The 27,089-nt window shown below is 32.2% G+C and overlaps 1 protein-coding gene across 7 annotated transcripts in view; it reads right to left on the bottom strand.

Annotated features, from left to right (window-relative positions):
- Positions 1 to 53: 53 nt before the first annotated feature.
- The window catches only part of LOC145301615 (lipoxygenase homology domain-containing protein 1-like), a 272,867-nt gene continuing 245,831 nt past the window's right edge, over positions 54 to 27,089 (bottom strand). For 5 of the 7 annotated variants that reach the window (XM_080144629.1, XM_080144618.1, XM_080144589.1 and 2 more), the window contains exons 9-13: positions 21,941 to 21,989; positions 19,019 to 19,166; positions 10,293 to 10,459; positions 1,717 to 1,803; positions 54 to 397 (exon numbers count right to left, since the gene is read on the bottom strand). In XM_080144629.1, coding sequence (XP_080000755.1) covers positions 68 to 397; positions 1,717 to 1,803; positions 10,293 to 10,459; positions 19,019 to 19,166; positions 21,941 to 21,989 — 781 coding nt within the window. In that variant the 3' untranslated portion in view covers positions 54 to 67. Of the gene's footprint in view, positions 398 to 1,716; positions 1,804 to 6,164; positions 6,229 to 10,292; positions 10,460 to 19,018; positions 19,167 to 21,940; positions 21,990 to 27,089 lie in introns of all 7 variants that reach the window. The other 2 variants (XM_080144637.1, XM_080144643.1) reach the window with 2 other exon arrangements.

Genomic DNA, 27,089 nt, shown 5'->3' with positions numbered 1-27,089 from the left:
CCACCACCACCACCACCACCATTTAATTTGTTAGTTATAGAAATAGAAGAAAATATGCATTTTAATTTTATTCATAGAATTTTTTTACATCTGTCGCTTCCAAATTTTTCAACGTTTTTCCATCCTCTTCATCAATAGCAATCCACTGTTCACATATGAATGTATATTCTATGTACATCGGTGATTCTGACATATGTTCGGAGTTATTAACAGATCTTGCCTTCAATAAACGTTTTTCCTGTTTATTGTCTTCATCCTCTTCAGACACTTCGGAGATGTCTGAAAGAATCCGGTTCTTTACGGTTGCTTTGGTGTTCTGTCGCTGGCGTTTCGTGGAGGATTTACGAGCAATGGTCGGTGTGGGGTTTTCTGTTCTTTCGTAGCTTCGAACCGTAACCTTTAAACATAAAATAAATTGAAATATTCAATACTAACTGATGTATCTGTGTGTGACGGATAAGAGGTCATCGCTATAACATTGCATGCTTTAAATGGCTTATATCACTACACTTAACTAAATACTTATCTTTTTATAGAATTTATTTATTATAGCAATTAAGCTAGTTTAACTGTGTCGTTATAAATGACGGCAAACATTTTTATTGCTTATATTTAGTGCATAACTGAGTATCAAATTGGTGTTTTATTGTTAGATTATTACGATGAAATGATTTGATTAATGAATTGTACGTTTCTATTGCGCACACCCAAAAAGGGAAAAGAAAAACTCTGTGAAATAATTAAATACCTTATATTGAAACAGAGTTAAAATGCAGAAATAAGTCGATAACATTTTATCTACTGAATATTAAAATAATTTATTTGGAAATACATATTTTTTAACCAATTAAAATTTTTTAATTAATTATTTTTATTTGTATTTGAACGAACTTAACCTAATAAAAACTAGCCCAATTGCAATAAATCTCCACTTAAGTTTTGCAAGGTAATTACAAACGCATTTTACACACGCCCTTATTAAAAAGTAATATTAAAAACTAGTAAAAGTTTAAAATAATTAACAGGCGACAACTTGTAAACAAAATGTAAAAAAAGCGAATAATGTATATTAAAAGCAGTGAAATTAAATTTTCCACTGACCTGTGTACTTTAAACATATGTAAACAGTTTGTAAGATTTTTACTTCAGAATATTAAGTTCGGGTGTTTTCTTGACACCTGAATACAACATAGCTGATGACTTAACTTGGGTTAACTTCAAGCTGACAAGATAGTAAAAAAAACATTACTTACCCTAAGTCTGAGGTGCAAACTCCCCAAACTTTCATAAAATCACACTTAATCACTGAAGTTTAGCAGAGTATAAACATTAATCTCGACAACCATTTTATTCTTGTATGTCGATAAGACAGACGAACATTGAAATACGATTTTGAAATAAAAACATTGATAGTTTCCACGCTTTAATAATATACAAGTCGGTAGAGAAATTAATTCTACTGCGTGTGCTATAAATTATTTGGTATAATTGTGTATATACGAGGTCTAGACTGTTAAATAATCTGCATTTTACTCTTAAAACTGTATTGAATACATATGAAACACATTTCGTAGTCTAATTTGTATTAATACTATAATCTCAAAAATCAAATCGTTCGCATATGACTTCACCAATTTGAATATTAACAAAGTTAACAGTATCCTATATGAAGATTGAAGAACGTGCACGAATGGCATATATAAGAATATTGCTGACCTGTTTTAAGTACCAACCAGCACCCACTCCGCTGTTGTCATGTCCAATTATAATACGATGGATGTGTCCAACATCGGTGGCTTCCACCTAAAAAATAGAAACATAAAATAATCTGTTTTCATTTTTTTTTTTCAATTGAATTGATGATTCCAGCTTTGTTGTTAGATGCAACAGTTATGTACTTAAAAAGTGTATTAATCAAATCTATTACAAACATCAACAGTGTATATATTATATATGTGTTAACTTTATATTGTTAATTGAATAAAACAGTATTAAAGGTAAAACAGTCAACTCTTCTCTCCATATATAATAAAATGATTGCAGAAATTCCTATTTGGACCCAAATATCGTAGGTCCACTTTTCTTGTAAGAAAAACATTAGATGAGTAAAAATGAGATTAGATAGACCGAGATTCGAACCTTGTAAGCAAGGTTCAGAAATAGGTTCAGAAATAGGTTTAGAAATAGGATTAAAAATGAAATGTAAAATTCGCATTGTTCAAATTAATATAAAATAGTAGATATGTTGAGTAAAAGGTGATTGTTCAATTCTTTTATGAAAACGGAATTAAAATAAGGTCAGTTAGAAGAACGAACAATAGAAAATTAAAGACATATTGAAAAATATGCTAGGTCGAAAAATAGGTTAGGAGAATTCTTTATTGGCAGAAGTGTGTTTTGGAAATGTGTGTTCAAGCCACGTGAGTTTCCCACGTGTGTGTGGCACGTGTTTGAAGCCATACATGACATCATAGCAGAAAATGAGTTCTCAATTTAGTTTTCTAGTTTTAGGAGATTAGACAGAGTTGGACAGAGTTGGAGACAGGAGGTTGTCGAGTCCGGATCGAATCAGAGGAGAGCCCCTCTTTGGGAGCGAAGGGTTAGAAAGTTTTAATCATGTAGTCGACTTTGAATTCTTGGAGCCATTATAATTGCAACCGGCCGAATGTAATAAAAGAACCCATCATAATTTTGTAACTGCGTCTTCGTGTTGTGTCATTCTTCAACAATTAAAGGTAATGTGAAACATCCTTTATATGAACATTGTGTCCACTCATCATTATAATGAACTTTGTGTATAACCCATTCAAGTAATGTGCTCCACTCTCTATCATAAGTAATGGCAGTTCCCTCATGTGTTATAAGAACTGATAACCCCCCTCTCTAAAAATATGTTATAAGTTCACAGACTGTAAAATGTATAAATGCCCCCTCTCTCTTCTTCCCCTCTCACTGTATTACATGTCACCGTCTCTCCACAATATGAACACCCGACTATACAACAATCTGAGCTATTAGCCACTACTTTATGTAACTTTCGAACAATTTTGTAGACACATTCAACCGTGATAATAAAATGTTACATTACATTCTAGGAGCAACAACATCACAATCACAACATCTTTAGAGGAAAGGGTACCTATTTTCCCCTCTAAATATTTAGTCCTACCACCACCACCAGTCAACACAGATATACCATTAACTTTCCCGTATTAGAATAAAAAATAATAATGTCTCTCTCAGAAAAATACACTTCCTCTGATTGATTGCCATCTAATTCTCTTATTCCGGAATTACATCATTCAAAACGAACGCTTCAAAACATTATATTATGGCGCCGAATGAATTCATAAACTTTACTGGTTTACTTTATTTCTTCTTATTAGCAACTGTTTTTTTCATTGTTTCTTTGATTTAGCGATCACATATATTTTGATTTTGTTTATGTATAAAAAGTTAGTTTGCTAATTTTTTTTTGCGCCGTACCCGGCATAGTTTAACCCCTGCCAACAAATGATAATCCGCTTTTTGTTGGCATAATAAATTTAAATAGACGTTGAAAAAGTATTTTTACGGCATAACCCAGCATAGTATAAACACCCCCAATCTCACTATGTTAAAACAGCTTCCGAGGTTTGGGATGTTCATTCCGAAAGCCGTTTTTCTACATTCTTCTTTCTGTCTTTTTTTCTTTGTGACAAACAATCTACCGTAATAAATTCATAAACTTTATTGTTTCTATTTCTTTTTGTTGGTAACTGTTTTTTCTGTTTTTTTTTCTTTTTAAATTTTGTTTCTTTCATTTAGCGACCACATATATTTTATGGTTTTGTTTGTGTATGAAAAGTTAGTTTGCTATTTTTTTCGACGTAACTCGGCGTCGTTTAACACCTAACAACAAATGATAATCTACTTCTTTTTTGTCTAATACGTTTAAACAGCCTTTTAAAACAGTATTGTTTTTACAGCATAACCTAGCGTAGTATAAACACCCCCAAACTTCCAATGTTAAAAACGGCTTCCGAGGTTGAGAGTGTTTATTCCGAAAGCCGTTTTTCTACACTCTTCTTTCTTTATTTCTTTCTTTATGTTCATCAAAACAAACAATCTACCGTAATAAATTCATAAACTTTACAGTTTTTAAATTTTTTTTATTGGCAACTGTTTTTTTTGTTGTTGTTATAAAACTTTTGTTTCTTTGAATTAGTGAACAAAAATACATTTTTTGTTTTGATTATGTATGGAAAGTTACTTTGGTCGTTTTTTACAATGTAACCCAGTGTCGGTTAGGACAAGATCAGAATGTAGTAGTATATGTTCACCTTTACTGTCCTCGGCCGGTGGAGGAGAAATCATTCATGACTGACACAATCTTTGTTTTTGTTCCTATCTAGAGTGCCCTTTATTGGGGAGCTGAATTCCCCCCACAAGATTATATGCTGAAATATTTAACTATTACTTTTAATACAGAAATTATATTTAAAACTTTGGTTTTCTGTTCTTCTATGTTCATTTCTACCCCATTAAGAATCCTATACTCCGCTATGGTCTTCATTTTCATATCAATGCAGAATACATGAATACGGAAATGAAGTTCACATAACCCCCTAAGAGACAATCATACTATAATGTGAACATTGGTTAAAAACCAAGAAAATATAGCAAACATTTATTTTTCAATTTTTTTTATTTCTTTAATTCAATTTTATTCATACTTTTATTTCGTATTTGTTTTTATTTTATTTTCATTTCATTTTAATTTATTTTTATTATTATATTTCCCACACTTTTTATTTTTTGTTATATTTATTTTTTCATACATATTCAAATAATGCCTTTGCACTTTTTTTTGTCTCAAATAGTACCTTCAGAAAAGTTTTTGTGATTAAACAAACCAATGAAAACCTTTTGCATATGCGCGTTTTAGGGAGCAGCCATTAAATTAAAATCCGTTTACGCAGGGTCCACGTTCCCCATGAAGTACCTTTTTATTATTGTTGTAATAATAATAATAATAATAATAATAATAATAATAATAATAATAATAATAATAATAATAATAATAATAATAATAATAATTGTGCTTGTGCAGTGTACGCACCGTGCTATATTTTAGATAGTGTTTTCAAGTTAACTTTTACGGTATTTTTTATCATCAAATTGTTAGGTGACAGTGCAGAATAGTTAGAAAGCCTACCTATATTAAGAATGGCTTTCTAAATAACGTTATTGTTTCAGCACCGTTAGTACAAGGCACAAATACCAAACAATATTTATTTATAAGAGAAACACAATATGTTAATTAAAATTTAATTTACTCTTTATTTTTAGTTCATATCAAAACTTTAATTAAAACTGATTAGTTAATGGCTTTTTAAGATAAATTTGTGTTCGTATGAATAAAGCGTTCGAGAGAATAAAGAATTTAAAGAATAAAGTGAATGTCTTCGAGAGAATAGAAAATTTCCTATTGTATTTCCCATTTCAGTCATGTAATTTTTTTTACAGATAAAATTTTATAAAAAAAACAAACAAAAACTTTTAAGCTTTAAATATATTTCAAAGAAATAAATTACGCCCGGTGCTAAAATATTGAAATCATCAATTATCTTAGTTTAATATATATATATATATATATATATATATATATATATATATATATATATATATATATATATAAGTAGGTTGTAGTTTGCTTATATATAAACTGTCATGAAAAATGCTTCTAACTTTAAAATATTTGGAAATACTCAATGAAAAGTTTTATTTATTATTAAAAGAACAGACTGAAAAATATTCTGATATAAAAGTAGTTTTGCAGCTTAAAAAAATAAATAAAATGAAATATTCGACTTCCTTCGACAGATATAAAAATTCAAAACAATCCATTTACTGTTATATTTAGTTAGATTAAAATTATCCCAATGTGCAATTATTACTGTCCCAAACCCACACTAATCGCCAGTAACCAACAGTGCTGACAATCACAAACAGTACCTGACACTGGAAAAAATGCCCACCAGTGATAGCCAAATTATTACATTTGGGCAACGGCCGTCAATGTCCGCTATTTTCCAGGGACTGCGGTGGCCACCACCACCACCACCACCAACAACAACAACAACAACCGTATTTTAATTTGTTTTCGAGGGGGGGTCCTTTACCTTTTACCGATTCTGTTCTGGATCTGTCATGCTTCCACCGGGTAACGCCGGTTACCGGGCCCTGCTAGTATTATATAAAACATGGAATAAACGTTCAAGTGCTTATCAGCCATGTTTATTTGTTGAAGCAATGAAATATCAACACTGGCGTACAATAGTCATTATATAGTGGAATAACACGAAAGGATATGAAACAAAAAACACCGGTGTGTTGTATGCGTTCGTCTGTTTTCGAATATAGAATAACTATATATATTCTAAACTAAATTACCGAGAGTACATTAGGTTCTATTCTCGGTTACTTCTGAATCACCACCTACATAAAAAAAAACTGCATTTTCTAGACTCGATGGTATTTATGTAAACTCACCTATTGAGGTATTCCAAAGAAAATCTATTGGGCGCCAGGAGTCGAAAGAGAATTTATTTAAAGAATTAGGTAGACTGGGGAGAAATGGCAACATTTATAATGATAATGCACAGCAGTGTGGCGAGCGACCAATGCGTAATGCTTTTATAACTGAACTAATCTCGTCTATTGCGAAGCGTGTTTCGAATAAATTATTTCGTAGTAGATTCGTTCATAAACTTTGGGTTGGAGTTGTCTATTATTGTTCGAAAGATTAGTCAGCATGGTAACTAATAGTTTTCAATTCAACTATTCTGGATGAACATTTAACTTTAAACAATGTCTTTTTAATAACATTCATAGTACATACCGCTCCATGAACGGATATTCTTCTAGTAACGTATTATATACAGTAAATGTTTGCTTAGAAGTAAACACATTTCTTAACTGCTAAACAATTTATAAACGAGAGCTCGTTATAATAATCAAGATTCAATTAAGAAGTAGAATTTTAATTATATATATATATATATATATATATTAAATTGTAATTTAATGAATTTCAAAAAACTCTCATTGAAATGAAATGAAGTGGTTGAGTTTCATATCAAAGAATTTTTATTATTCTAAGCAAGACAAAGAATGTTTTAGAAAGTTTATCTCCTTAACCTATAGGGTTTCGATGTCTACCATCTCATCAGAGGAGTGAAAATATTAGCAAATAATTATAAAGGTATGCACCCTATTTGCTAAAGTTTAGCAAATAGGGTGCATACCTTTATAACTATTTCCTAATATTTTCACTCCTCTGATGAGATGGTAGACATCGAAACCCTATAGGTTAAGGAGATAAACTTTCTAAAACATTCTTTGTCTTGCTTAGAATAATAAAAATTCTTTGATATGAAACTCAACCACTTCATTTCATTTCAATGAGAGTTTTTTGAAATTCATTGAATTACAATTTAATTTATTTGCTCTATCTTGAATATCGAGCAATTCTCGTTTAGATGAGATAACTTATAGAATATTACTGCCAGTAATATTTTGTAAACCTACAATCTCACGTTTACATAACCACTGATTGTTAAATAAAAACTACTCCGAAGTATATACATATATATATATATATATATATATATATATATATATATATATATATATATATATATATATATATATATATTAAGTAATGTGATTGATAATTTAAAATTTAAAAATCAAATTATAATTAAATTAAAAATCCGTTTCATAAGAAGGAACAATAACAAAATCAATTATCTGTACGATCGTTTCGGAAAACAATGCTTTTTATTTTGGTATACATCAAGTTATGTACAATAATTACATATAGTTTTTTAATAAGCAAGGTCTCCTCGTCAGCAAATTTTGAAGGGTTTTTATTGAATTTAAAAGACACCATAAATAAACCTAGCATTAAAAGTAAGGCAGATGAATCTGAAAAAAATTGAAATAAAAGGTCTGGATTTAAAATTTATAAGAAAATTAATATAGGTTAGAGATAGAAATAAGTAGAGAAAAATATAGATATGAATTTACATAATAAATTTGCTTTAAAAATATATAGAGATATTTACTTTTTAATTTTTCGCTTTTTGAATTCAGGAACTATGGTTAAAATATTCATTTAGATGTTTGCTATAGCTTTTTATCTTATTGAATGGTGAATTTTAAAAAAGGGGGGGACGCTCGTGCAGTAAATTATTTCCGTTAGCGTATTTTTGATTTAAAGACGCTACGGTTTATATATAGAGAATGTTGCTTGTGCAATTACATATTTTAAGGGGAGATAATTGTCATATTTTCTTTACTTCATTTATTTGAAGGGTGTAAGGGAGATAATTAGTCTAACTTAATTTAATTAAACGTAAGAATAGACACAAGGAGATCCTATGGTTCAACCCCCCATATTCCAAAAACCTAGAAACAAACATAGCCAGAGATTTTTTAAAAAATATTAGATAAGAACTTGAAAGCCCCCCATAGATATAATAAAATTTTCAATAAGAACACAATTAAAGTCTCTTACTCTACTATGTCTAACGTTCATCAGAAAATAATTAGCTCTAATAATAAAAAAATTAATAAACTATAAAATACAACTATACAAAATACATCGGACTGTAACTGTAGAAGAAAAAATAAATGTTCCCTCCAAGGCTCATGTAAAATTAAAAATGTTATCTATAGCTGCACAGTATCAAAAACTCCAAATCTACATGAACCTATTAACAGCCATAACTCAACTACCAGATTAAATAATAACACCAACTTAAACCAATCTACCGATCAATTACTAATCAACCCACCATATAATAATCCAACAACAGACCTAACGGAAAATAATCACAATAAGCAAGAGGTAATATATTTTGGTTCCACATCTGGCCTAATAAAACATAGAATTTCAACGCACAAACATTCTTTTAAAAATAACTCTCTATCAAGCCAAACTACTCTATCCAACTATATTTGGCAACTAAAAAACAGCAATATTCCTTTCAACTTAAAATGGAGAATAATTGAGACTTGCAAATCATATAAACCAGGAGATAAATTTTGTGCACTATGTACAAAAGAGACCCTAAAAATTTTAAAATATGAAGATATAAAAAATACAACCAAACTATTAAATTCAATGCAGGAGCTTATATTTACATGTAGTCATAAACGTTGGTTTACATTTAATAAATATAAACCACCTTAAATCATTAAAAATTACTTATTAGTAAAAATAGATTACAATTATATATATATTTTTTTTAATAAATTAAGTTAGACTAATTATCTCCCTTACACCCTTCAAATAAATGAAGTAAAGAAAATATGACAATTATCTCCCCTTAAAATATGTAATTGCACAAGCAACATTCTCTATATATAAACCGTAGCGTCTTTAAATCAAAAATACGCTAACGGAAATAATTTACTGCACGAGCGTCCCCCCTTTTTTTAAAATTCATCATTCAATAAGATAAAAAGCTATAGCAAACATCTAAATGAATATTTTAACCATAGTTCCTGAATTCAAAAAGCGAAAAATTAAAAGGTAAATATCTCTATATATTTTTAAAGCAAATTTATTATGTAAATTCATATCTATATTTTTCTCTACTTATTTCTATCTCTAACCCATATTAATTTTCTTATAAATTTTAAATCCAGACCTTTTATTTCAATTTTTTTCAGATTCATCTGCCTTACTTTTAATGCTAGGTTTATTTATGGTGTCTTTTAAATTCAATAAAAACCCTTCAAAATTTGCTGACGAGGAGCCTTGCTTATTAAAAAACTATATGTAATTATTGTACATAACTTGATGTATACCACAATAAAAAGCATTGTTTTCCGAAACGATCGTACAGATAATTGATTTTGTTATTGTTCCTTCTTATGAAACGGATTTTTAATTTAATTATAATTTGATTTTTAAATTTTAAATTATAAATCACATTACTTAATATTGAATTATCTCTAGGACATTTAACTATCGAGCTTATTATATATCTAAATTACAACGAGCACTTTCTATTTCCTGTATTTAATTAAACTAGTAATTTCACTGTTACATTAAAACACACTCAGCTCTTTAGACTATTGTTCTAATCTCCTTTAAATTATATATATATATATATATATATATATATATATATATATATATATATATATATATATATATATGTGTGTGTGTGTGTGTGTGTGTGTGTTTGTGTGTGTGTGTGTTTGAAGAAAATGATTAAATGAAGATTAAATCTTACTTCAAAGAAATCCGTGTTTCCTCTTTCGAAACAATTGCCTTCCGATTCAAGTGATAATTTTGGCGTCTTTCCATGAGTTCCGATAATCTGAATAAAAACCCGAGCAGCAGTTCCGGCGAAGCGTTGACTTCCGGTGGTTGTAAAGATTTGGTACTTTTTCAACTTTTCTTCAAAAAAAAAAAAAAAAGAAAAAAAAGAAAAAAAAAGAAATTACAAAAATAAAATAAAAGCAAATAAAATAAGAAATAAACCATCGATATGATTTCAAGGAAATCATGAAGATGGAATAGTTTAAATACAAGGAAGATATAAAGACTGTATACAATTTTCTTTCACTTAAACCGTTCCACAAGTAGTTTCAGCAGCTTAACTATTTAATTAAAAATTTATTTTTGAAATTGTTAGAGTAAAATCTAGTAACAACAACAACAACAACAACAACAACAACAACAGCACACACACACACACACACACACACACACACACACACACACACACACACACACACACACACACACACATATATATATGTAGTAATAAAATAAACAGTGATCTATAGTAATAAGTTGTAACATTTTACATCTGGAAACAAAATAAGTCTAAAGCTGCTTATATCCGAACTACAAATATATAAACGTATACAGAAATTAATTAACTATCTCAGATGTAGTTTTTCCGTTATATAAAAATATAATAATGAAAGAAAAAACTGTGTTACTTTAGCTTAACAGATACTAGTATTGCTTAATCATTACCTTAATTCAGAATATCAAACATAAACACAATACAACTCATGACTATACCGGAAGTTAGTGCAGAAAACTACATACTGAAATGTTATACGTAAATAACTAAAATAATACATATTAAAAACTAGCAGTCTCCAAACTCAGTTAAACAACACTTAGGCAACTTTAAAATATCTATATATCTATAAAACAACACTTAGGCAACTTTAAAATATCTATATATCTATAAAAGTGAAATTCTGTGTGTGTGTGTGTGTGTGTGTGTACGTTTTCCTAACAAACTACTCTGTCAATTTTCAGTCTTTTCGAGATTTGACATAGAGGGTATTAAGATTTGGGAAAATCTTTTTAATCGATTTTCGGCCAGAAAACTGTCTGTCAAGTGGGCCAAGTTCAACGATTTCACATTTAAAAACTCTACCAAACTACTCCGCCAATTTTTGGTCTAGACACTTGACATTTTAGATGAGGGTTACTTGGACATGGGTCTAGCTTGATAATTTTATTTGAGCACAAAACAGGATGTTAAGGGGTAAAAATCGGAGTTCAAGTTTGAAAAAATTTTACCGCTGCAGTCTTTACCAAATTACTCAGCCAAGTTTTGGTATAATCATTTGAACTTTTACATCAAGTGTATTCAGACATAGGACAAGCTTTTTAATCGTTTTTTTGGCCGAAAATTTGGCTGCCAAGGGATCAAAGTTCAAAAGATTTGACCTTTGCAGTCTCTAGCCAACTATTCAGCCAATTTTAGGTCTAAACAATTGAAATTTTACATAAAGGTTATTCAGATATGCAGCAAGCTTGTAATCAGTTCTTGGGTGCAAATTTGGCTGCCAAGAGGTCAAACTTGATGGGTTCATCTTTGAAGACTCTACCAAAATTCTCCGCCAATTTTGGATCTAAACACTTCAAATGTTACCTGGACATGAGTTAAACTTTTTAATATATATATATATATATATACATATGCACATAAAGATATAAGCAGTACATAGGGCCCGTCAAAGCCGCTGAACTGTTAGTATTGATTAAAATAAAAAAATGGTTATCTTAAAAGAACACAAATGCATAACATCGTCAGTGGTTTTATTGACGACTCGGATAAACACGAGATGTCTCACAATCACAACTGAAATGATGCTACACTTCAGTATTATTCCATAGTTATACTCAATTAAATAACTGTGATAATATTATTGGCTCGGAAAAATGGTTGATTAGGTTTTCTGAAAAGTAACTTGTAATTTAATTGATAAAAAGCTGAATCAATTGAGAACGAAAGAATAGTGTTTCTTATGAAGTAAACTCAGTTGACACGCAAAGTTGGTTGGCTTTGTAATCGGCGCGGATTATTCAGGATGAGTACGCATCCTATACTTTAGAAAAAGTGAAATAAAGTCTATTTTTAAGTGTTCGTTGTGCTATGATAATCCTTTGAATGCGGTGGAAAGAGAACCTCCTGCAATCGAAATAACGGATGGAAAATATGTAACAATTCGATACAATAAGAGGAGAACTCTCTGTCCGGAGGTAACAGAGAGAGAGAGAGAGAGAGAGAGAGGGAGAGAGAGAGAGAGAGAGAGAGAGAGAGAGAGAGAGAGAGAGAGAGAGAGAGAGAGTTTGTAAAGAACAGGGCAGTGCTGGATTGCCTTGCTGAATTCTTGACACACTATAATCGGCTGCATTTTTGTGGTTAAAAGACTTCATTTTGCCTATCACTTGAATTCACGTCGTTAAGAGGCAGAACTCAGAAAAGGACAAACTAAAATCGTCCAGACTTAATAGCCTAACCAGCCTCAAAACAGTTTAATTAGAAAGTGCACTGAGAAGCTTTTTCTTTTTCTGCACAAATGCAACATTTTAACTTTTGCTCAGGATAAGGTTTTTTATATACAAAAAACAGAACAATTGTCAAATTGTTATTGAATTTTCTTGCTTCAAAATGACCCCTGCTTCCCAGTGGTGCACTTCTAATGACTAAAGCCTGCATAATCTTGGCAACATGGGGTGAATGTTAATCTGATCGAACGGAACCCTTCAACGTCTACGGACTTCACGAGAGCGGCAATCTTTTTCAAGCAGGTACCAAGTGACCACCTGGTATCTAAGGAACGAGCAATATCAAGGATTTCACTAGAAGATAATGGGGTTCATTTTATGGTGCTGAAAAGACCAATATATCACACCTTCGTAATGTCATCGACCGAGATACAACGGACATTTTTTTCTCGGTGAAAATTTGGTTTTGCTATAAAAAATCTCCCAAAATCAAAAATAAAAAAAAGAAAAAGAGAGAAAAGAAAAAGAAAATAGAAAAGGAAAAGCCATTCTTGTTTTTAAAGACTTTGAAAGAATAAGCACGACCATAGATTTTAGCCAATTGACAATAAGATCAAGGCAAACTCACTAAAACACCTACCCAATGAGAGAAGATAACAGAAGGAGCGGTAATATTAAGAAAAAAAAAAAAAAAAAAAAAAAAAAACTAAGTTATTCTTTGGTTCCCTTCATCACTTTGTTTTTGCTTAGGTATATGCTCTGTCAGTGTTTGGTTTTATTTTTAGTTTAACCTTGCAAGGAGTTGAGAAGTAGTTCTGTTATAAAGTAAAAAAATAAAAAAAACAACAACAATAATAATAATAATAATAATAATAATAATAATGTTAAGCAGGGAAAGTAGATATGGGGAATAAGGATATCCCCCCTATAAAGGAGAACCCGCCAGTCTACAGGAATGACTGCCAAGTGTACAAAAGAAAAGGGTAGTACACGGGTTGATGGTACCATTGGCCTTTGACAGAGCGACAGCGTCAGTCTCAAAGGTCACCAAAGCGCATTATGCAGAGAACCGGGATATAATTTGGTTCGCACTTCGCGAATTGTTAGTGAAACAGTACACGAGCGAACGTACCGGGATAGAGCCGGTACGGAAGTTGATTCGGTTGAAAATGTCCGAAGGCGAGGGATATACGTGTGTCTGTGTATGTATATGAGTATGCCTAGTAATATTGTTTATTTCTACGCGCTGATGAAGCCGAAGTTGTGCAAATTATAATTTGATGAACAGATATATTTTCATATGCAAAGGCTGGGGTCTGAAACGAAAAAATTGTACTCAAGATTGTGGCTAATAAAAGAAAAACTCCCATTCATTTAACTTTTGCTATTCTATATTTACTGTTTAATCCCCTATAGGTAAGCTAATTATAGGTGTAAAAATTCAATTTATTAGTATTCATAGTTTTATCCCGTTGGACCATAAGGTTTTCATCTTTCTTAATTTTTTTTGTTTATACATACACATATACATTATATATATATATATATATATATATATATATATATATATATATATATATATATATATATATATATATATATATTGGTTTTAGAATTTAATTATATTTTAAAACAATATATATGCCGCTCCCCATTTGGGAGTACCAAATTGGTCAAAGGGAAAATTATTCCCAAATCGCATTTAGGTAAAAATGCACTTTCGTATAAATAATGGAGTTTATTCGAAGCGTATCGCAAAAAAACAAAAAAACAAAAACAAATAAAATAACACACACACACACACACACACACACACACACACACACACACACATATATAATTATATATCTATCTATCTCTCTCTCTCTCTCTCTCTATATATATATATATATATATATATATATATATATATATATATATAATAAAATAAAACAAAAAAACAATGAATAATTCTCACAGAATAACGCGTGATTTCCTCCCAAATCAAACGTGACTAACGATAGTTGGTGACGATTTGTTTATTAATGTAAGAAACTCCATTTGATTTTTACCACGATCATTTGACTCGTTCTTTTGTACCATTTGATTTTAGATTTAAAATATAAGAAGCATTTCTCTTGCGTGATCGTTACGACGGTCTAACAAAAGGAAGTTGAGCTTCATTATGCTCGGATTCCATGTCCTTATTGTTGGACCGGCGGCATAATTATGTGATTCATACTTTACAAGTGTAAAAAAACATGAAATACAACACACATGTATATGCATATAAAAATATTTATTTATAAAATATGATAAACTCATATATAACTCTCTCTCTCTCTCTTTTCTCTCTCTCTCTCTCTCTCTCTCTCTCTCTATATATATATATATGTAGATATATACATACATATATATATACATACATATATATATATACATACGGTATATATATATACATACATATATACATATATATACATACATGTATATACATACATGTATATACATATATACATATATACATAAACATAATATATATATATACATATATATGCATATATATATATATATACATAGATATACATACATATATGTACATACATATATATATACATACATATACATACATATATATGTACATACATATATGTACATACATATATAACACACATATATATACATACATATGTATGCATACATATTTTTTTACAAGGTAGTCACCACATTAAGGCCCGGAAGCCACTCGGGGATAAGGGTTATTGTGTGTACAGTTTCAGATGCATTAAAAGTAACCAGCCACCTCTTTCCCCACTGTACCACGCGCTCAAGATCAGAGGAGAGAGAATCTGAGAGAACTTTGTCATCTACAGCCTTTGATGTGTCGCCATAGATGGTCGTGTCATCAGCATAGATGTCAACGAATGATTTAAGTATGTGTTTTGTGAGATCATTGATGTTGGGCCTAGGATGGACCCCCGAGGGACTCCAGCATTAATATTGAGGGCCTCTGATTTCTGCCCATCAACCACTACTCTTATGAACCTATCGGAGAGAAATGATTTAATGATCGAGAAAATATTTCCAGTCATACCGTAGCTGGAAATCTTGTGAAGTAGGCCCTTATGCCATACCTTCGATATGTCAAGAGCAATTGCCCTAGAGAGGAAGCATTTGTCGAGATATTCACTAATCCTATGAGATATAACCGTTAGCACATCTGCTGTAGACCTGGCAGAACGGAAACCATATTGCATGTCACTAAGAAGGTTATTTCTGCTGAGGTGGTTGACTACTTCTCTATTTAATCTGGACTCCAGCAGCTTACTCATGACACACAGGAGACTTATTGGTCTGTACTGAGAGGGAGATGACTTATCACTTGACTTCTTAAATACAGGACATACTGATGAGGTTTTCCAGGGTGTTGGGAAGCACTTCTCTTTAAGACAACGCTTAAAAAGTTTTGTAAGTATGGGGGCAAGTTCTAGTTGAAGCTTTTTCAGCACTATAATTGGAATGCCGTCAAGTCCAGTTGCTTTACTGGAATCAAGGTTCTTGATTAGCTTCGCGACATCATGCACATATATTTGTATGTTGCAGAGCGTGTTGTTCGTTATAGGAGGAAATACGGGGAGTTGATGGCCTTCGTCGCATAGGGTAGAATTAGCTGCAAAGTTCTTGGCAAATAGTTTGGCCTTATCTGATGCTGACGAGTTGACCTCAGGTCCATTGATGATGGTTTGGATAGAACGCACGCTTTTGTTCAGGATCCTGTTTGCTATTTGCCAAAACTGCTGGGAACCAAGCCGCTGCTCAGCTACTTTGGATTTAACAGATTAAGCATATAGCTCTCTTGCATTTTTTTATTACTCTTTTGCAGTGGTTGCTGGCAGTCCTGAAAGCAGCTTGAGTCTCAGTGCATCTATTACGTTGATAGCTATGGAAAAAGTGATTTCTGTGTGCGATGGCAGCAGCACATTCTGGGGAGAACCATGGCTGGCTCTTAGGTTTTTGTTGGAATTTTTTGGATGGTATTAATCGGTCTATGCCTACAATTAACCATTCGGTCAGGTCTGATACTATGGAGGACACATCCTTTTTAAACATGGAATGCAGGTGTAGATCTGATATAAGTATACGGAAGCTGTCCCAGTCAGCGGTAGAGTAACGATATACAGTACGGTGAAGAGGTACATCTGAAGACTTATTGCATTTCATTTTTATCTTAACTGATACAACCGAGTGGTCGGAAGACGCCAGAGGACACAGAAGGGAACTTGAACATAGCTCAGGGGAAGTTGTGAGAAAAAGGTCTAGAAGGCTAGCATACTGATCGGAAGTATCGGGAACTACATACATATATATATATATATATGCATATATATACATATATATATATGCATGTATATATACGTACAAATATATATACATACATATATATATACATATATATATACATATATATACATATATATATATACATATATATATACATATATATATATATACCTGCTTGTTTGTAAATAAACAAGCAGATTGAGCACTGTGAAAACGGTGTCCAAGTGCCTTTATAAATGGTCATTTAATGGGGTCGTTTACGGGCACTGGTCCCATGAGACGAAGGTTAGAACTACCGACGATTAACTAGAATGTTGTAGGTTTAATTTCTTTCTAGGCATGAGTGCTACTATAGCCGCACTGATAAGCTGTGAAACAGTACTGTATGTGGATGACTATATATATATATATATATATATATATATATATATATATATATATATATATATATGAGTGATAGATCCGCATTATTTATTCCATATGACGGCTGTATCAACTAAACACATTTTCAGATATGCAAACGTGAAGACGTAAATAAGTTTTCACGAAGCAAACAATTAAAACGAATACATTATTTAAAAAAGGAACATTTTGATACACACACAAACATACACAGCAGGTCGGCAGAAAAATGAATGGACTATGGTGGTTTGTACTGTGTGAGAGGAACACATATTTTGTACTTATCTATACTAACATGCCAAACATGCGCCCAACGCAAGCTTATTTGTGGCCGGCACCGACATCAACTTTGACAACCGTGGGAAAACTAGTTGAAAATGTTTTATCATTTCGGGGAAGTTTTTTTGACATTGAATCCAGACTTTAAATCGTCACGGATACAAGGTTTTAAGAGTTATCGCTATCTTTTTTTTCTCAAAGAAATTACAGGCAGTTACATTATGAAAACTCGAAAGGATCTATAATAATTCATGGCAAAACTTTTTAGAGAATTAGATTAACTGAGCATTACTTTTCCTCTCTGATAAAACTCCGAACTCCCCAAAAATGTCAGCTAACACATCAAAGATTGTCGACAACAAACGGTGTTCAAACTTCGGGATGAACACGGAAAGTGTTTGAATACTTGTCCATTTCAAACTGTTGTAAGTTGTGTGCATTGTGTTGGTTGCTGAATTGGTTCATTAATTTAAATTTTCGTCATATTCAATAAAGTACACATTTATATCTCGTGCTAATTTATTTCGTTATTTTTCTAAAACTACATGTACGTGTACAATAGGACCAAACTATTGCACGTCTGTAAATGAAAAGCAAAATACTCTGAAATAATTTTGTTAAACGGCTTCAGCTATAATTGTAGGAGTGTGGCCCTCATGACAACAAAAACTGATTCCTGTGGTCCTCACCTGACCATGTCTGACATGCCCAATCTACGCACAATGCTATATATGGGACTATACAACAGTAATCCTTTATTTGTCTCACACGCTTTTGTTTACACGTTGCTTCTTAAAGTCGTTCACTCATGTCGATTGGAGAAAAACTATGAACATCAACAAATGAGTAGAATATCTCTGAAACAATTATTTACCTGTGACTTTTTAATATTCCTATTTTGCGTGACTTTGTTCTTTTCTATAGTTTTGGAAAATTATCAAGAGAATCCTGTTTTAAAGTGTGGGCGACATTTAGAGGGCCGTAACGATAAACCCGAAGAACACGCCATAAGGATCCTTTCAGCAATACATAAAAACGTGGCAAAGATGCATGGAAAATGTTATTCAAGTCGAGACGGGAGTACTCTAAAAAGGAAAGCATGCAAGGTTTTGTTTAGATTTATTCGTATTGTCATTTGTGAAGAGGGACAAACTTTGTGTATTTGAAATGAGAAAATCAATCAAATGGTTTTACCTTCATTTTTAGATTTTGGTTCGAAATGTTGCACTTCAATTTCCCGCCACACTCTCTTGCCTTCAGTTTTATCGGCTAACCACCCATTATACGGAAAGACGTACACAGATCCAGACGAACCCTTTTGTTTGAAGCTTTCAATCGTAATCTACGACAAAGATACAAATAATACGTATTTAGTTTTTATTTACTTGTCTCCCGACGAGGGACGAAGTTAGATACTAAGTGGGTTTTAATGTGAAAAAATCCAACTCCCCAAAAAGGACACTCTGACTTGAGACAAAAATTAAAAGTGTCCTCTGTTTAGAATTTCTACTTCACTAACTAAAAACGAAAAAAAAAAAAAAAAAAAAAAACGAAAAAAAAAACAAAAAAAAAACGAAATCCAGATATTACACTTTGCTCTTAGCGAAAGTTTAAAACTTGGCATCCAAAATAAATACAGATAAAAAAACTTTAATTTTTTTCTTAATTTGGGATAGAGAGATCATATATATTTGCGCTAATAAATAAATAGCAATGGCGGGAAGGATTATTAAGCGCAAGTATTCAGAGGACTACATTGAATTTGGCTTCACCTGTCAAGAAAAAATAGCATGCATTTACCACACTGTGTTTTTATTATTTGATACAAAGTCATTGGGGAATGAGTCAATGTAGCCAGATAAGCTTTAACTCTATCTCAAAAGTGTCATCCCAATTTGCAGGGTCCTGGATATGACCTTAAACTATATCCAATCGTGAGGCCCCAGCTTGCGGGCTTTGGGGAGTGTGGAGCCACCCTTTAATTGACATTGCTTCCAGGTTCACTCTGACCCGGAGGGGTAGTACCTATTAGGGTCCCAACTGTGGGTTAAATAGAAACCGATTTGGGGGGAAAATATACTTTATTAAAAACATTTCTTCAAAATAACTGGATTCGGCATTAAATAACCTGGAAAGTGTTGATATGCCGTAAAACAAAAACAACCAACCAACCAATTTGCAGTAAAGTAAAAGAATAAAAATTAATTTGAACAGAAATTATCATCTCTCAAGGGGCAGGGCCTTGACGCATCAAGTGAATTACATGAAAATCCGATGCGCGCTTCCTACAGTGTTACATACAAAGTAGTACATGCCGAAAAGCCGCATACAATTGTTGGGCAGCTAGTGCTACCCTATGCAAAAGAAATGGCGAGGCTTGTTATTGGCGAGGATGCAGCATAAAAGCTAAATGATATATTTGTATCTAATGACACTGTATAGAGACGGATAAATGAAATCTCACAAAACATAAATGAATAAGTTGTGAATGAAGTAAAAATATCTTCACTGTTGGCAATACAGTTGAATGAATCAACTGACGCCTTGCTTTCTTCTCAGCTAATATTGTTTGCGCAATATATGCTTGAGGAAGACTTCAAAGAAGAATTTCGGTTTTTGTAAAACTCTTGATGCCACCACGCGGGCTCAGGATCTTTTAGAAATTGGCAACAGTTTCTTTGAAGTAAATAGTTTGAATTAGGAGAAATTAAGCGTGAAGAACACCTACCACTGAGGTGCAACTGCGAGGCTAGGGTCAAGATCAGGCTTCCAAGCATTGGTGAAACAGCGTGCTCCATTGATAACTGGCGTTCACTACTTCATTCACAGAGAAGCATTGACACCGAAAACATTATCTAACCGCCTGAACATCATTTTTTTTTTAATCCTGGTTATGATGGTTAATTATATCAAACTGTGAACAGGCTTTTTAGAAAATTATATCAGGACATGGGTTTCGACTTTGAGGTGTTGCTGCTCTACATTTCTGTACCGTGATTGGCAGCAGAAATGTGTTCAGTAGAATATTTGAATTGAGAGAAGAATAGGCTTTATTTCTTTAGTTTCAAGGGAAACAGGATTTAAGAATTATACTGACGCAGTCAGAATTAGAATTTGCGTGCCTTACTCATATTTTTGAAATTTTAAACAAACTGAGATATAAATGCGTACCCAAATTGTCAAATCAAAAGAAAAGGGCAAATCTGTTCTCTCGACAAAACATCATCAAGGTTTTTCTTAATAGATTAGAACTCTGGATAAGACAATTCGAAGGTAACAATTTGGTTCAGTTTCTATACTTGAATGCCATACCAAGTGAAAAAGGTATTCAGATTCAAATAATCAAACATTTATGAAGGCTACGGGATGAATTTCAGCTATACTTTTAGAGGTGAACTTGACAGGAGATGAGTTATCTTTTATCAGAAACTGATTCACAACAAATCTTCATAGTATTCTAGAAAATATGCAGGAAGAATTCTTGAAGCTGAAAAATGGTTTGGCGTCTCAAGATGTATAGCAGCAGTCGACGATGGAAAAAAATTTGGGCCATTATGATTGTTAATTACCCAAATTTGTCATTACATACAATGAAATGTTTTTTTTTTACCATTTGCGTCAACCTACATGTGCGAAAGTGGATTTTCATATTTGTTGCACATTAAGTCGATAATGAGGGATCGACTTGTAGTAGAAAGTGATATTCGCTGAGCATTATCAAGCATCACTCCTAACATTGAAAAGCTTCTCAGTGAGAAAAGAACCAAAAAGTTTGGCTGCAAAAAAAAAAAAAAAAAGAGTTAATGCAATTTAAAATAAAAATATTTGTTGTATATTCTTACATTATTTCATTTTTTACATAATTTCATGGCAAAATAATACATAAACGAGCATGTAATTTCAAGATATTTTTTTAAGAAGTATATTTTAGATTAAACTATTATATGTCAATTATTTGATATAAATTTTCGAAATTCTGTTTTGGAGAAATATATTTCAAGCCAAAATTCTTGTGTATGACGCACAGCACTCTTTTATTTAAGCTGATGATTCAAGGTGTTAAACAAGTTTAGAACAACTGACCTAGTCGTTTTTTAATATTAATTCTGTAATTACCTTGTTTAAGAACCACCTGGAAGCAACGCCTTTATTATCGCGTTCAATCCTACAAAGAAGATGATAAAGATAAAATAATGACATTCAAAATATACGTTAATAATTGTCAACAGATGATATAGAAAAGAGATATCGTATGCATAATCGCTTTTAACGAAGATTTACCCCAAACGTGAACTAATGAACATATACAACAGTTATAAACAATTCGATTCTATTCTGTTTAGGTGTACATTTTGATACAGCCTGTCAACACTTTCACTCGGAAGATTTTAATGAGAGCGAATAATGCGAACGGATGCCAGAAGAGACGCCATATTAAACATATGAATTTAAATTAACAACCAAAAAGTCACGTGATCCCAACGCATCAATATATTAGGAAATATTCTATAGATGGTCAACATATAAGCTCATCATTAAATAAAAAACACAAATGCTGATATGTATATATATATATATATATATATATATATATATATATATATATATAGAGAGAGAGAGAGAGAGAGAGAGAGAAAGAGAAATATAGATATAGATATAGATGTATAGCAATAAATGTAAGAAATCTTAAAAATAAGTCATTCAAAAGAGACTCGTTATTGTTTAGAAAGGTATATACATCACTGAAGTAAGTTCGATTGTATATTCACTTCAATTCAATAAATTAGGCAAAATAATAAATAAGTGAGCACTGGAAAAGGCATCTGGACGTCAGTGGTTACGGGTAACTGAATGTCGACGAGAATCGAAGTTGGAGGTTGCAGAGAGTGAGCTTGAGAGCTGCTGGAGTGAGGTAGGGTTACTGGGGTCGCTGCAAGAGTAATCTGAACTCGTTAGGAACTGCACGAGTAAACTGGGGAGCCTCTGCAGTGAGCTGAAATTGCTAGAATCGCTGCAGCAGTATGCTGGAATCACTGGATGAGTAAGCTAGAGCCGCTGGATGCTGCAGGAGTAAGTTGGAATCGCTGGAAACTGCAAAAACTGAAGTAGCAGGCTGTGAGACCCAAGAGATAGGAAACAGTAGAGAGCAGATTGTGCATCGCATTCTGGTAGTTTATTAACCGCATAATTTGTTTGTTGAATTGTGTGTGTGTGTGTGTGTGTGCGTTTGTGTGTGAGAATGAAATATGTAGTTTGCATGTAACTGATGTTTTTTCATGTCTCGGACAATTAGTCCACGATAAAAAATCGTAGTACTCCGAAACAGCTGTCTGTGGATCAACAATTACTCTCTCTCTCTCTCTCTCTCTCTCTCTCTCTCTCTCTCTATATATATATATATATATATATATATATATATATATTGTAAAAATCTTTTTATTCATGCAAGCAATGTTGAATACATATTTTAAGATATCTTTTAGTTCTATCTAGAAACTATCTAAGCCTCTTCAATATTTGAACAGTTGACATTTTTGCATCTATACAAATAGTTCAGCTGTTTTCCAGCTAGACATGAAACATGTCTGCAAATATATAGCTAAATTAATTTGTATAAGTAAAAAAATATATTAAATAACTATATGGCTTGCGCGAGCCTTTTCTAGTCTCACACAAAAACGCGCGTTCACATCTCAAGCTATATTACTTGTCATATACATACGCGCACACAAACATACGCGCGCACGTCCACACACGTACATATATTCATGTTCGCGTATATACACTCACATTCACGTGTATACACACACACGTTAACGCACACACATGTAATCACATACGCTCACACGTACGCACATGTAAGCACAGATGGACGACGTCACTTCCTTTCAAAGAAAATCCACACATGCGCAAAAGACCACCGGAAACAAGTATAAAAGCAAGAGACAAGCTGTTTCCAGCCTTTTTCAGACCAGCTTCCTAGCTGGACGGTCTACGGACCGACAGTGTGACTTTTTTGGCACGCGCACGCACGTGCGTACCTCGCACCACTTGCTACTATGTGGGACCAAAAGCTAATAGACCGTACGTACACTGTATACGCTTTTTCTCTCCATGAACTGGATTGACTTTCTCACTCTACCTCCCTTTCGGCTTTGGTCCATCAACACAGAAATGTGCGCGACTCTCTACTGAGCTTAACCCTCTCTTTCTATAGGCCGGCTTGCCACTTTGCGTTTCTCTATTGCATTCCCCTTTCCTTCCACGCGCGTAGTCGTCAACGGCCGAATGAACATGTGTACACCCAAGACTTTCATTTCTCAACAGAAAATAAACGACATGCTTATTTCATTCCAGCATTTCATTTTTTGTTCCTCTACTCCATTTCCCTTTCTTGCCACGCACAACATGAAATGGTGACCCCGTTATTTTAAAATGAAATGGATGAGTTTGAACGAAACACTCATACACGCACTCACTCTCTCTACGACACACGCACGCCAAACTATAGACTCTTTCTCACCAGTTAACAGCGAGAGACGCACGCCAAACTAAACACGTGTAGTACCCTTTTCTTTCATTTGTTTCTTTACGAAATAAATCCTAGTTCGTTTAATTCAATTTAACACGTACTTCGTCTCTTTCTCAATTCAATTCATTTTCCCTATTTTTCCCCACCACCACAAATTGGTGACATCCGAACGCGAGAGGAACACGCATTTCCTTCTATACCCTAGACCGCTACAAAATTTCCTTCCATGTGCGTAGTCGTCAACGGCCGAATGAACACGTGTACACCCAAGACTTTCATTTCTCAACAGAAAATAAACGACATGTTTATTTTATTCTAGCATTTGAGTTTTTTATTTTCTTCATTCAATTCGTTTCATTATTTTTTCTTGTAGCGAGTTAGGGTATTTATATCCTGGTCCGCAACAGGCTTAATTAAATAGGCATGTTCATTATTCTCTTTATAGACTATCTGTTAGAATTAAATTTAATTAAATGTACGATCAACACCATACTGATTGGAGCAATTTGATCAGCAGGTACGGTCGAACATGCCGTAGGCACGCCGTATGTACGGCTGTTTAGTCATACATAAGTCGTGTTTCGACATGTACGATCAACTGCTGCTAATTGAAGCAACTTGATCAAAAGGAACTAATCATACCGCTTTTTGGAGAGGGATAATATTTTAAAAATTAAACTGCCGTAAAAGTAAACAAAATAGTAATTTACTCCCCCCCCCGCTACAAGGGCAGAGTTAGACACAAAGTCGGTGTTAAGTGTGGGGAAAATTCAGTACTTCCAAATGTGGCACACTGAATTAGAAATTAATAATAATAAAATAATAACTGCTTCAGTGCTTCAGTCTTTAAGCATTTCATATACACAAATATTGCATTTCTATTTCTTTGTTTACTTTTTACAAAGATTTTCTACTTTTACGTTACCTAGATTTGTTATAGTATTAAAAATTACAATTTTAAAGAAAAGGATTATTTGTTCGAACATTAATGTATTTTTTAGACTCAAGAGATGATATTTAAAAAGAAAATCGAGTTTATTTTTATGAATCAAATGTAAAAAAAAAAAAAGGATTTTTATTTAGTATTGCACAAATTATGTACGTACTCGTCGCAGAACAAACATGTCATATTCTTAAAATCACGTAAAATGATCAAGGATTTTTATTTTAATTTAAAAAAATCAATTTACGTGATTTTTCGGAATGATATCTTCGTTGGGTGATGTTTTTTTATTTTTTTATTTTTTTTTATTTAACTAAGTGTTATACAAAATTAGAATCCAAACAAGTTTCAGCAAACTAGATGGAGTTCAAAACACAGGAAAACATTTACTATAAAAAAATAACATTTACAATTAAAAAAAAATAACCAAGTATTTTTCTTTCCACTTAATGGAACTTTTTTTTTTGTATTTAAAAAGAAATTCCTATCGTAATTGTTATTAATCCAAACATTAAACACTAGTTAAAAGTAAACAAAAGGGTTTCAAGGGTCGAAATTGTTTGAATAACGATTCATCATTAGCAATTAGTCGTACATAAACTTAGCCGTATATATTTAGCAAAACTCACCCACAAATATGAATATGACATATATAGCCATCCGCAGATAGACTGTTTTTCGCATTATCATAGTGCTTCAGCGTGGCTATATAAACACCGTTTTGTAAACAGTTGGACTTTAGTACGCTATCAACACATATTACAAATTATATGAAATCTTAATTGCTTATTTTAAGCCCACAGCGTTCCGGCCTTTTACATATTATTATTAAATTATATGAAATCTTAATTGCTTATTTAATGCCCACAGCGTTCCGGCCTTTTACATATCAAAATTTCTGCACTAGGGATTTTTCTATGCGGAGAATACAACGATCGATACGTCGTGAATATAATAACAACCAGTTGAAGATATCAGCCTGAAACATGTAAAAGACAACATCAACTGTTTAGTTTTCAAAATCATCGTCAACTACAACACAACCTGTTAAGTACGGGCAAAATGAATGGCGATGCTCAAAATGTATAAACATTTTGACCCATCCCTTTACTTAAAAAAATCACCAAAAATCAGGAAATGAACCAATTTTAATGAAATTTTCAGTATTTATCAAATGATGATCACGGAATATAATGAACTAATTATGTTTATTTAACTTCGAGTGGAAATGTATTATTTTGTTTAAATAAAAAATACCTTTACTAAATTTATAGTTTTCAATAGTAAATAAAAAACGCAAGACTTTATTTTTGCTTTTTTTAATATAAATAAAGCATCGTAATTTGTAACAATAAAAATAAAATAAAATAATTTTTATAGGAACATTACAAATTTCTCGAACTACCATTGAATTATAATTGCAAAAAAATATTTATACTTTTTTTTTTAAATTACAGGTTTCGCATAATTTTATATGCCAGATCTTAATAATTTCCTTGCTCGCAAGAATGTGAAACTTTCGGCGTAACATATTTTTTATATAATATTGAACAATAATTAAGAAAAAAATTAATTTAGAAATAGGAACATAGAAAAATAATTAAATTAAAAATGCAAAAATTAATACAAACGTTCAAAAAAAGGAATGTACGGATGCGCGACTGGGGGGGGGTCAGAACTTCCTCCATTTTAATTACATGACGTCATTTTCACAGTCTTTCGACTGCCTGAAATTTTCGTAATTTTCGTGTTTACAAAATTTTGGTTTGTTGCGTTTTACGAACGGCAGA

This window comes from Euprymna scolopes, chromosome 1 (assembly GCF_053919585.1).
Source record: "Euprymna scolopes isolate OS-2025 chromosome 1, ASM5391958v1, whole genome shotgun sequence".
NCBI lineage: Eukaryota > Metazoa > Mollusca > Cephalopoda > Sepiida > Sepiolidae > Euprymna > Euprymna scolopes.
Note: the sequence above shows the minus strand (reverse complement) of the source record. Positions and strands in the feature narration are given on the sequence as shown.